The sequence below is a fragment of the Melospiza georgiana genome, chromosome 7 (assembly GCF_028018845.1).
Source record: "Melospiza georgiana isolate bMelGeo1 chromosome 7, bMelGeo1.pri, whole genome shotgun sequence".
Lineage (NCBI taxonomy): Eukaryota > Metazoa > Chordata > Aves > Passeriformes > Passerellidae > Melospiza > Melospiza georgiana.
Genome location: NC_080436.1, coordinates 37,205,506 through 37,218,005, shown reverse-complemented (window position 1 = coordinate 37,218,005; position 12,500 = coordinate 37,205,506). Strand labels below are relative to the sequence as shown.

Sequence of the window (12,500 nt, the reverse complement as noted above, 5' to 3'; positions counted from 1 at the left end):
TGTGACAAGAGCATGGGGGAGGATATGGGGCAGGAGATACAGGAGCACAAGGAACAGTGGTGCAACTCATGATGAGCAAATTCAGAAGGAAAAAAACCCCAAATCTAGATTGCAAAAACTATCTGAAGATTTCTGGTCTAAGGGAAACTGGTGTGTTGAGAGATAGTTCTGTGCCCAGTTATCTGGTTTAATGTAGAGTATCGTGAAGAAATTATGTGCATGGAGGACAGGCTGTGCTGTACCAGCATGGGGCTGCCCAACGTGAGGCCCTGGTCCTCTTCCCTCAGGAGCAAGAGCTTGGAAAGGACTTGTCCCAGATGGGGACAAGAAGTAAGTGTTGTACCTTCTGTGATGGGGTTGCTCTTCATCAGTGAGGCAAGCAAAAGTCCTTTGCAAGCTGCAAGGGACAGGAACGTGGAAAGGGATTTTAAATAGTATTTTTTATTTATTTTATACATATATAATATATATATTATAATAGATAATTAATATATAACATATTATATATATATATGTATATTAAAAACATGTATATCAAACAGTAACTTGTTCCTTTTGGCAGAACAATACAAGATTTGTGTAGTCACTGTTTGAACTCTCAATTGAAAACTATTTCCTATAGAGACACTTGAGAATACAGCTACTTGTATTTTCCTCATGATGTTGAATATTTTGGACCAAATCTTATCCCATCAAAATGCAGGTGTGGCAAGACAGCAAAACAGGAAGGAAATCCATCCAGAAATCACATTTAAGTACCCAGAGATGCCATTAGGCTCAACAGGCATCCTCAACATTGTGCACAGCCTGCAGAGAACAGGTCGATATGCTGAATAAATAAGGCAGACTGAAGACAAAGGCTTTAAATACAAGTGTTTGTACAGTGTTAACTAGAAGGTACCAGATAGGATAAAAAGCCCACAGGATGTAAAATGACAAATTCAAAATGGGAACTTTTTAGCAGTAGCTAAGGAAAGCCATCCAGGTACTCCCAAGGAAAACAGCACTCACAGGAGCATGACACTGAAGGCATGTGGCGGATGAACCTCTGCCATCAACATGTGGAGACATTCATGTAGAAGTTGATACCTTTTCCTCTTCCAGATGTGAAAATAGTCTAACTTCACATTCCTGCAAGCTGGGGTAAAGTCTGAGAGCAGATACTATAGTCACAGGATGATTTAGGTTGGAAAAGACCTCTTGAGGATCATGGAGTCCAACCATTCGCCCAGCACTGCCTAGCCCACCACTAACCCTTGTCCCCTGGTGCCAGATCCACATGGCTTTTAAGTCCCTCCAGGAATGGTGACTCTAACAAATAACAAATAAGAAAGTGAATGAAATAATTTGAGAAGGTCAGCCTTAAGTGGAAAGATAGCTTGGAAGTGCCCATTCTTTGGTTGTTCATTCCATGATGCCTAATCTTGAAATGTCTTCCTGCAGCAAGGGAATTTGAGGCACTGCGCCCTTCCAGTGGAAGATGTGTTATTCCTTGATCACTGTTTTTAAGAGCTTGTAGAAAAGTCCGGCATGTGCTGAAGGTGTGAAAGTTCTGCTATAATGGAAATCTCAGCATCAATTCCTCCCTCTTTCTTACAGCATGTTTTCTCAAAGGGCTATAGGCAGCTTATAGTCCAGAGGAGCAAACATCTCTAATTTTGATACTGGCAAAAAAAAGATGCTCTGTGTTACCTTTGCATTCTTCAACTGAGAAGCCAGATAGAATTTTGAGTAGTTTGTTGTGTTTATAGTACAGGTAGAACGTCAAATCAGTGTTCCAAGAGCAGTAACTGGGCTTGTGAGCATCTCTTAATTTCCTTCCTACCTGCTCTCTGATTGAGATATGGGTAACTAGAGACTCAGAAATCCCATCTTGTAGCCACAAACTAAACAAAAAACTACAGTTTGGAAAATTTTAAGACAATCACTCCATGCTGAGATAAAATGACAGGAATTAAGTGAGGGCTGTGATGTTCACCTGTGAGGCTCTGAGACACCCCAAGAGGAAACAGCCTCAAGTTGTGCCAGGGAGGATTAGGAAAAAAAATCCTCACCCAAAGGGCTGTCAAGCTGTGGCAGAGGCTGCCCAGGGCAGTGGTGGAGTCCCCATCCCTGGAGGGATGTAAAAGCTGTGTGGATGTGGCCCTTGGGGACATGGGTTAGTGATGGCTTTGACAGTGCTGGGAGAACAGCTGGACTCAACGACTTTTGAGGGCTTTTCAGATCTAAATGTTCTGTGAATCCCTTACCTTTTAGCTTTCCAAAAAAATTGCATGTTTGCCCATCTTACAGAAAGATCCACAGAGGACAGTGAAGGTGTTTGGGTTTGAGTGGTGCTTTTTCTCCCTTGATTTCAATTGCCTGGGCTCCTGATTAATCATTGAAGCAACATTTGCTCTGTTGGCATCAGCAGTGTAGGAAAGGAGAGGGGAACTATCTCAGAAATACAAAGAGCTGAGATATTTTGTGATCTCTTCCCACTCAAATGTATCCTTCAAATCTCATTCCCTTAGTCGAGGGAAATAATTTCAGTTACCCTGGTCACAGTAGAAAGCAGCCCTCTTTTTGAATGCCTTTTTTCATTAATGTAGATATGTTTCTGAGATGAGAAACGATGTTTCTTCTAATTACGGTTACATGTAGTTAATTTCCTTTTTTTAAAAGCTCAGTGTGAAAGCCAGTTTCCTTTAAAAAGGGAGGGGGGAAGAAAAAAGTGATACAGCTGATGTTCCTGTTGCCTTAGCAACAGATTTATTTATTAGGGTCTGAAATGACATGAGTTAATATACCACATACCTGCTGATCGGCAAACTCTCCTATTTCAGCTCCAGTTGACAATTAAGTCCTGGACAGCTACAGCCAGGGGTTAATGTTACTCATTAGGAGAACTAGGTCATTACTGGGAAATCAAGGCACTTAAGGCAGCATGGATAAAATACAAAATTCAACATCTCAAGGAGTGAGGGTTTTTATGTTAATTAACCTTATTTTCCTTTCATTAAAAAAAAAAAAATCTTTCATATATGCATATGACAGTGGATCAATTAATTGGGAAAGGGAAGAAAAAAAAGAAGTAAGATGTAGTTTACTTTCCTCTCCTAGTTGTCTTCATTTCCTTTGGAAGGGTTTCATTATTTTATGGAAAATTCTTATGTCTATATGATGAGTAAAAAGGGTATTAAAATTAAGAAGGGAATCATCATGGAAATCAGCTTTACCACAAGGGAATGAGCAAATAAAAGCCTTGGAAATGAAAATAAATAAGCTTTGCTAATACCTCACCTAAGGAGCAGAATATAAGCCCATCAGAGCTTGGAGATATTTAGAGGTACTTCTTTGCTTCTTTATTAAGCAGTTACATAGTTATTTGACCTTCAGAAACCGAAACTTTAGAGAACTAATTCAAGTTGTTGGCAAATATTCTATTTACAGGAAGCTGATCAGTGGCGTAGCCAACAGTAACTACTGTAGTTAGTAATTGGCTTCTGATTTCCAGGAAAATTAAATATATTCTCTGAAAGTTTTATTAAGGTATCTGAGTGGGAGTTTTAACTTAATAAGTCATAAGTGATTTAATAAAGCTCTCCTGAAAGCCTTTATTTACTAACTTTTAGCAGGCTTCATTTTGATACTGGAGAACCTAATAGGCTGGAAAAGAATGGTATTAAAATGAGACTTATTTTTTTACTCACTGCTTCCCCAAATACGCTTGGTTCTTTCACTTCTGCTAAGCACTCTATTTTCTGTATTTAAGCTCTGTGGCCCAATTCTGCTTCTTATTGTGCTTAGACCAATTTTCACACAGAGAAACTTTCCTTCAAGTCCAGGTTGGATTTGGTTTGGAGCAGCATGGGCTTCTGGAAGGTGTCCCTGCCCATGGCAGGGATGTTTGGACAAGATGAGCTTTAAAATCCCTTCCTGCCCAAACTATTCCATGGTTCTGTGATGCTGTGATTCCCTCTGTGCTGTCCAGATGCTTCACAAAGCAGCCACTTCAGTGCCATCCTCCAGAGCCTGTTAGAATAAATGCTTTAGCCACAGTTGAAAAACTGATTTTGAGTTAATGTAAGACCACGACTGCATCACCTGGACAGTTGAAGAATATTTAGGCTTGGAACAGGTGCATCACAGATTGCCCTAACAGCTCCACTAAGCTTGGCTCTCCCTTTTCCCAGGATGGGAAATTCATTTTATGGTGGGTTTTTTTTCCTTCCTGTATAGTTGTGAAACCCAAGTCTTTGAGCGGAAGCACATGTGAAATGGGGGGATTGAGGAGTCCTCTCAAGGCTTCTCCACCTATCCCTCTCAAAGCAATCCTTTTCTACTCCATTCACCCAATCTTTTGGGTGAATAGAGTAGAAATCAGAAGGTTTGGTCTTCTGAACCTCATCCTCCTGTCTTTGGTAGGCTCAGCTCCCTGGGCATCTCCTCACACATAGTCTTGTACAGCACATTTGAATCTCACTCTTTTCTAGTTCTAAGCCTCTCTCTGTCTCCATCCCTGTCTCTGCAAGGAACCTTCTGCAACATATCCAATATACAGTTTGCACTTTTACTAGGTAATGTATTTATGCTTTTTTTCATCTTCTTCTTCATATGTTCTGAAAAACTTCGGACAGGATTTTTCTAGAAGATTATAGTCCAAGATAAGTCTCAGTTTTGGGGAACATCATAGGCAAGGACAGAAGAGGTTTTGTAATCCAAACTCCCCAGCAAACTTAGCAGATGGTGCCACCAGTCCCCTTTGTAAGTCACAGCACCCTGGACCAAAGTATGGGAATAACCTTTAAGAGACAAAAATCAAATATTTCTTAAGCAAGTGATCTAATGTTCCTCCCAATTTTCACCAGAAATAGGAGGGTTATGTTTCTTCCATCAAAGCTGGTTTTAATTATATTATAATATATTTTTAATTATCTATTATAATTCTCCTTACTGCGCTACAACTGCTCAACTCTCTTCTCTTCACCTTCTTCTCCTCCCTGCTTTCCTTTTTTCCATTTTTTCATGCTTTTTCCCCCCTCCTTGTGTCCTCTAATTGCTGTTTTTTCTCGGCTGTGTTTGTGCAAACCTGACTCAATGCACTGGGTTGATTCCTCATTCTGGAAGCAGGGAGATTTGGAGTTACTTTAATCTTGTTGAATAATGAGTTTCAAGCCCTGGTGCCAAGAAAGTTCCTGGTTGGAAGCTTCTTCCTTGGGGCTCCCAAAAGGATGAGTTATCTCGGGTACCTGAGCTAATTCCTCTCAGGGCATTTCTCAGTGAAGAGCAGGATGCACTTTTTGGCCCAAGCAGGGCATCTGGTGGAGTTTTAAGTAGCTGTAGCTTGATTGTGTGAATCCATGATGGAAATCACAGAGGGGCCACAAGGTCTTGTATGGTGGGATCACCATTTCCAGGAAAATCTGTAGGAATGTAGTTTTTATGTAGTACTTTGTACATAAATTTATATTTGTGTATGTTTTTTGTTCTTTCAAGGAACTATTTTAGCAGACGTTTATGCACTTACTACCATATTCATAACCATCTTATGATTGCCATGACATGACTTTCTACAGTATTTTGTAGTTGAATTGCAGTAGGATACATTGTGTATGGTTATCAGGGCTGTCAGGGTCACTCAGATATTTTATGACCTCCAAACAACAGGAAAACCTTTTTTTATGTTGCCTTCGGAACACTAAGGGAAGTTAATTTTATTTTATTTTTTAAAATAAACTCTTTGAGGTAGTCCATAGCACTTACAGGGCTTTGTTGCAAATTGAAATAAAGTGTTCTGTTTGTTTTTTTAAATCTGAATCCTCTACTTGGGGACAGCCAGACTGGCCAAGCTGGAATAAAAGAAATGAAAGGCACTGGAATGAAAGTGCATTGATTTTTACACCAAGGTAACTGAGACCAAATGATGGTCTTTGTCTTCAAAGCTTAATCTCCCTTTAGGAAATAAGCAGGAGGCTCCATGACTGATGCTGATCCCGAGATTTCTTTGGTTAGGGGACGTGCAATATTTTATTTTGAGTTTTTTCTTCATGAGTTGTGAGGGGAGAAGAAGAATCTAAACAATAAACTCCCAAGGTTCTTTCTTGTTTCTTTTTTTATGAATCTCTTGTAGATAACAGGAGATAGGAGAAAATGCTTTTCCAGCGTAAAGCAAAATGCCACCCATTTTTCTCAGGCCAGCAATTTGAACAAATCAGAGGGTAAAATACACACTCCTCACTGTAAATACGTCATGGGCTCTAATAGAAAATAAAACACTGCATTTGCCAGTACTGTTTGGCTGCTTTTTGCCTCTCCAGTGCCATTTTTTAATTCCTTGGCTTGCAGAGGTGTTCTGAAAGCACAGGCAAGGATCAGGACCCTTTTTTGCTTGTAGGACCTACAAATTGCCAGCTAAAATTTATTCTGTAGGGTTCTTTTTCATGCAGAAATATTTTCTTCTACTTGACTCCATTTTCTGTGAACTGAGGGGGTATTAAATATTGTGGTAACTTTTGATGCTGATGATGCCAGACAATGTTTAGAGGCACAATTACAGCAAAGACATTTTCTAGAGCAGATCAGCTGAAAAGGAAAACTCGCTGGACTTAACTACATATTTGCAGTCTACCTCAGCCTCATCTTGGAAATGGAAAAATACTGTGATAAATAGAATAAATGGAAAGCAATTAACTTTTCCTCCATGTTTGCATTTTCATAGTTATTTCTTTTTTCCCTGTTTCTTTTCTAATTGTCCTTTCCTGGCAGTAACATTTCCTTTTTTGCATTTATCATGAGCATTGTTACCAGAATTTGGTATTAGAATTTTAATTTTTTTTTTGTCTCCTTTTTTTCCTCTCATAATCTTAACATAGAAAATGTATACTAAAGTCATTTGATTTAGGAAAGTCTTCTGTCCTCTGTGAAAATAATTACTGGAATGTATTACATTTCATGTATTGAATAGGCTTGTAACATGAGTCCTCTTCTTTAAGAAGAATATTATTCTACTAAAGTATTTACTGACTGTGATTCTCACCATATTTCTGTAAATGAAAGCTCTTTTAAGACCATATCTTGCAGATTTGGAAACCTGGGCAGTGCTGTCTTGTGGGAAAACAGTGTCAGGAAAAGACCAGAATTCTGCAATTCTCTGTTTTGAAGGCCAGGTTTATCTTTTATGGCCACACTTCTCTTTCTAACATTATTTGATTATAATAAACCTGTATTCAAATTTTTCTGAGCTCAAGATTTAATGTGAAATATCAAAGTGTAATACAGTGCATAGTATAATGGAGGGAAAAAATCCCTGGTATTGTTCTTCAGTATCAGTTTGGATGAAGTGGAGCCTTGGTTTTAATTCTGTAGGGTGTGTGTAGGTCTTCTATTTACCTTGTATTTATCCTTTTCCTCCCTGTGTTTGGATATGCCATACTTAGTTTTCACCAGGAATATTTTAATTTTTTTAATATTTTTTTTCTCTTCTTGTGTTTTTCTTACTCTTTGAATTTCTTTGCCCAGTACCTCTGCCTTCTTTGATGCTCATTACTTCACTTCCCCCCCCAAAAAAGGATCAATGTCATCCACATCAAGGTCTGTGTCTTGGAAACCTCATTTCCTTTATTTTTAATTATTGATTCTGTGCTCATGGACTTGCCCAGCCCCACACACATTCCCTGTGCTCTGCTGCAGCCGTGCCTTTCCTGGCTGATGTCCCCTGTCCCCTTCTTTTCTCCCAGGATGTCTCTTGGCTCACTGGTCCTTCATCTCCACAATTGCTGCCCAGCTTCATCAATAATGAATGATTCTTCAGTGGCATATTCTATCAGCTATTTTCTAGCATTCATTGTAGGCAGGCAGAAATCCATCTTTTACCTCTTGCTAGACGGCCTAACACGTTTTTAAAAATATCTTGCTTCAACTTCTGAGGATTTTGTTCCATTTCTCACCTTTGCCCATGACGTCGAAGTGATTTTGGGGAATGGGGAGGCAGAAGGAGCTGCAACCACTGGATTTAAGGCACTGCACAATTTGGGATTCTCTCCCTCTGAAAATCTCCCATGCTAAATGTTCTAAGATCAACCCTTTTGATATTGCTTTTGTAACCCTTTCAGAATGTGTAGCACCTTAATGGTGGGACTCCATGGTCTTCAAAGTCCTTTCCAGCCCAATTGGTTCTGTCATTCACAGAGATGTCACCACAGGGCTGTGGCTTTCACAGGCATTACATGGCATTTATGGAATATTTTCTCAAATATTAAGACTTATCCCCCTGTTTTTGCACCATTTTTAACTGATAAATGCATTAACTCCAGCTTTTAGTATGTATTTTTAATAGACTTCATTTATTTTCCGCCTTTGAACAAGTCCTGCTTTTTCACAACTCTTCCACTTCCTAATTGCATTGCTAGTTGTGCCTTCCTCCAAATCCTAAATAACTGTGATTATCACCATGTAGGATAAGCTTACATAGACTTAAAAAATTAAGCTAAAGTCAGAGAAGACCATATGGGTTTCTTACTGAATTTCACCCAAATTCAAGAGATGAATATTCATTGAATAATGTAAAGGGCCAAGTTCTGCTATTTCTTTTTTTTTCCTGTTTTTTAATAATGTGTTTCACATCACTGGTTAGGGATGTGGGTGACAATAACTCCAGTTTAGGTGGTCTCCATGTACTCTCCTTCCAGTCCCAGCAATAGGTAAGGCTCAAGGGCTCAGGCTGAATTCCCAAAATCCCTGAAGAGCAGAAGGGTGTTTTGGAGAATGTTGCCATTGATTGTATAGAGGAGCATCGTCATAGTGCTATGAGGTTGCTTTTTAAAATTACTTTAGGCTGAAAAGTGGGATGTCAAGTCATCAATTAATCCTGACAGCATCCTTCTGTGGTGAAGAAATAATATTGTCACACCCATTTTATGGCAGAAAATCTAAGGCAGAGACAATAATGGAGGCTCAGTAATGGTGGTGCCGCTCCCACCACACTCCCATTCCCTGCTCAAGGACGCTTCTCAAAGTTTTATATCAGATTACAAAGGGAAGTCACTAAATGAGGATGAACCCTGGTCCACATCCCCCACCCAGATCACTGAACCTCAGCCAGTTCCTAAGAGAAACTTCAGATGTCTCTCTTAAATTGTGGGTTAGAGTCAATAATAAAAAATCCTGGATAACAATGAGAGCTTTGAATATGGAGATTAATGTCTCCAAGGCAGGGCTCTCAAATCTGAGCACAGGTGTGGTGTCTGTGCCTGTTTTGTGGCATTACAGCTGTAGTTTGGTCATTCTGATGTTTTTATGTTTTTAGGATGAAATTTAGAGCATCTTCATACCATGCCTAGTTCTTATTTTTCCTTTACCAGATGCATATCAAATCAAGTGAAAATACAAAAGCATTTCAAATACCTCAACTAAACAACAAAGCCAGACCCTGGAGTCACATTATATTGATTTTTCCCCAAACATAATATCTTAAAAGAAAAGTTTGCATTTTAATATCAGGCTTTTATACTGTTTTGCAGTTCTTCTTCAGGAAATGGAGTATATATAATTAATACTGTTTAATAAAGCTCAAAAATGCAACAGATGCAGCCAAAAGTGCACATCATTTTGAGCAGATCTTTACAGAACAGACATTCCATATTGTGTTCATCTTTTTCCACGATCACTGCTATGGCAATCTGGTGTGTTTAGCAGTTGTTGCTGAGTAAGGCAGACTGGATTGTATATGATTTTTTCCATGTCAGCCAAGAAACAGAGCTCTCTCCTTTTTGATGCAGCGAAGAGGTGGTCTTGTACTATTTATTTGTTTCTACCAGGAGCAGCTAATACCTTCAGTATTCTGCAAGAATAATAATACAGTGCAGTCTGTAGGTGCACGGGCCAGGAGTTTTCTGGAGGTCTTTAATGAAAATAAAATGCTTGTGGTGTGGAGAAGTCACAGGAACTGATGGAGTCACTTAAGATGAGCTCCCAAACAGAAAAGCTACAAGAGTCACAAAATGTGTCATTAAAATCTGGGAGTGTCACCTAAAAGGGAAACATTTTATACTGGGGGATGGAAGGAGGATCACCTACAGCAGAAAACCCGCAAGAGCGGCTCCAGTGCAGAGGAAACGTTTCCCCTTTCAGCATTCCTTCTGGGTGCCAAATTTTCCTTCTGTTCTTCCCCACCTATTAAACAAAGCTGCAACTTCCAATTCCTATCAGTTTTCCTAAATATGTGCAGCTTATGTGGCTTCGCCGAGCTGTAAGGCTCCGCGTTCTCCTGCCAGCTCCTTGACAATGTGGCTCCAACAGCATCCTCCACTTTTGGCTGCCTCTGGGACCCCTGGTCTCTTCTGGAAAGCGAGAGGGAAAGCATATCCTTTGCTGGAAGGACTTTTTGTGACTGCAAAGCTGATGGCGGGGCTGTGAAGAGCTTGGAAGGATCCCTGTCAGCGTCGTGGCTGTCGAGTCTGTCGGCTCCGCGCGCGGGGACGCGCCGGTCCGCCGGCACGAGCTGAGCCAGGCTGGGCTCGTGGCGTCGCTCAGAGAGCACACACAAAAACCTGTCCAGGGGAAACTGAGGCTCAGGGGAAACTCTGTCATGAATCACACCAGCTCCCAGCATTGTAGAAGTTCTCCTTGCAAGCATTCATGACGGGGATGTTCTCTTCCAGCCAAATGCGAACGCACGCGATCCCGTGTTGGCTCTTGGAGCTGGGCATTTGGAGGGAGCTCAATACTGGCAAAAGTTTCTGCACAGAAGTTACCTACCAGAAACAGGTGGCTCTTTTTAGCATGAGGATGCAGCAAACTAATAGTCAAAGATCTGGGATCTTTGCAACTGGGAGAAATACACCCTGCAAACCAGTGCTTGCATCCACTTGGGTTGCTGGAATTGCCATGGAAACTCCTGGTTCACAGATGTGAAACAAATCACAAGGCTTGTGCAGTTGCATTCCTCCTTATTATTGGGAACAAAACAAATTGGGGGGGATGGAGGACTTCTTAAAGTGATTATTGTCTGGCTTTATTTTAAGAAAATGTGTCAAATTCTAAAAAGTCCACAATTCCTGGAGGTTTCTCAGCCTAGGGAAGTCACATTAATTATAAGATTAATTTATTTTAATTCCCTAAACCAAAAATATTGACTGAATGAGAAATTAACACGTGTAGAGCTGCAGATGTCATTTGGCTTCAAATTTCCTGAATGATATAATTATTAATCTTTCATATACTAGTGTGAGAGACCTACAGACTCCATTCTACAAAATTACTCTGTGAAGAAAGACACTAGGATGGCTGAGATATAGATTTTTCCCTTAATACAGGAAGGAAAGTGGTGGAATTTTCTAAATAATAAATAAAACCAAAATATTTTAAAGGCATATGGTGCACATCTGTTGAAATACAATAATTTAAAGCAGAGTAATTAAATGCAAGATTTAATATTCACCTTAGAGTGAGGAAATTATCTCATTCCATTTTTAATATAACTTAAGGAATTTGGGAATTTTAAATCATTTGTGATACCTTTTGAACCTTTCATTCTGTGCTAGTAGAGAAGATGGATTGGAAAATTGGGGGGTTAATTTTTTTTTAGATAATCTAACTTACATTTCATGCCATTGAGTGTCAGACCCATACAAACCTTTAATACTGTCTTCAGCTGAAATTATAAATAAGTACAAGTTTCTTATATTCTGTTTTAATTTCCAGTTAACTCCATAAAAATCTAAAGGTAGAAAAGGCCTTGTGGTAGTTTATTCCTTTCTTTACCCAAAGCACTGAATGGATTGAAAGCTTTTAATGAGTATAGCATGAATTCCTAAAATTCCAGTTTGAGAAGTCCTGTAGGTTTAGGAGAAGTTTTTGTTTAATCTGTTTCTCCTGAAAAAACAAACAAACAAAAAAAAAAAAAAACCAAAACAAAAAAAAAAATTGTAATGGAAGTTACATACATATGTTTGGACAGGGAAAAAAAAACCAAATACAAACGCGTTTTTTTTTCCTACCCGTTTTTTAAATTAATTTTATGTTCAAGTAGGTGCTCAGTCCTTCTCACTTTCAAAGCTGATAATTTGAAGAGTAAATGCATTGTTTGAGGGCAGGGAAGAGATAGAGAAGAATCTGATAGATCTGAGCCCAAGTGCTACATTGAGGAAAATGTTCAGCCATGCAGGAGAAGCAAAGAGGGAAATTATTTGAATAAATTCAGTCCCCGAATGTACAATTTTAGAGGAACAGTGTTCTGATAAATAAAAAACCTCCCATAATTTCACAACTAAATGTAGACAATGCTGAGATAAATTCTGTTTGTTTTAAGGGAACATGACAAAGATCCTGAAACTTTCTTTAAAGTCCTGATGAAGCTGAAAGAGCAAGATCTGACTTTCCATGTGTCCGTGCTCGGAGAGACTTTTAGTGAAATTCCAGGTACCTTTCCTTTTTTCTTTACTTTAAAGTTACCATAAAGTAGATATTTTCAGAAGTAGTTTTCATTTTTGTATTTTTGATCCTAAAGAATGTGCTTAGAA

At 39.2% G+C, this 12,500-nt stretch overlaps 1 protein-coding gene across 6 annotated transcripts in view; it reads left to right on the top strand.

The window, feature by feature from the left end:
• Positions 1-12,500, top strand: part of GTDC1 (glycosyltransferase like domain containing 1) — a 174,341-nt gene that overhangs the window by 130,939 nt on the left and 30,902 nt on the right. For all 6 annotated transcript variants that reach the window (XM_058028531.1, XM_058028528.1, XM_058028529.1 and 3 more), the window contains one exon: positions 12,290-12,399. In XM_058028531.1, coding sequence (XP_057884514.1) covers positions 12,290-12,399 — 110 coding nt within the window. The remainder of the gene's footprint in view (positions 1-12,289; positions 12,400-12,500) is intronic.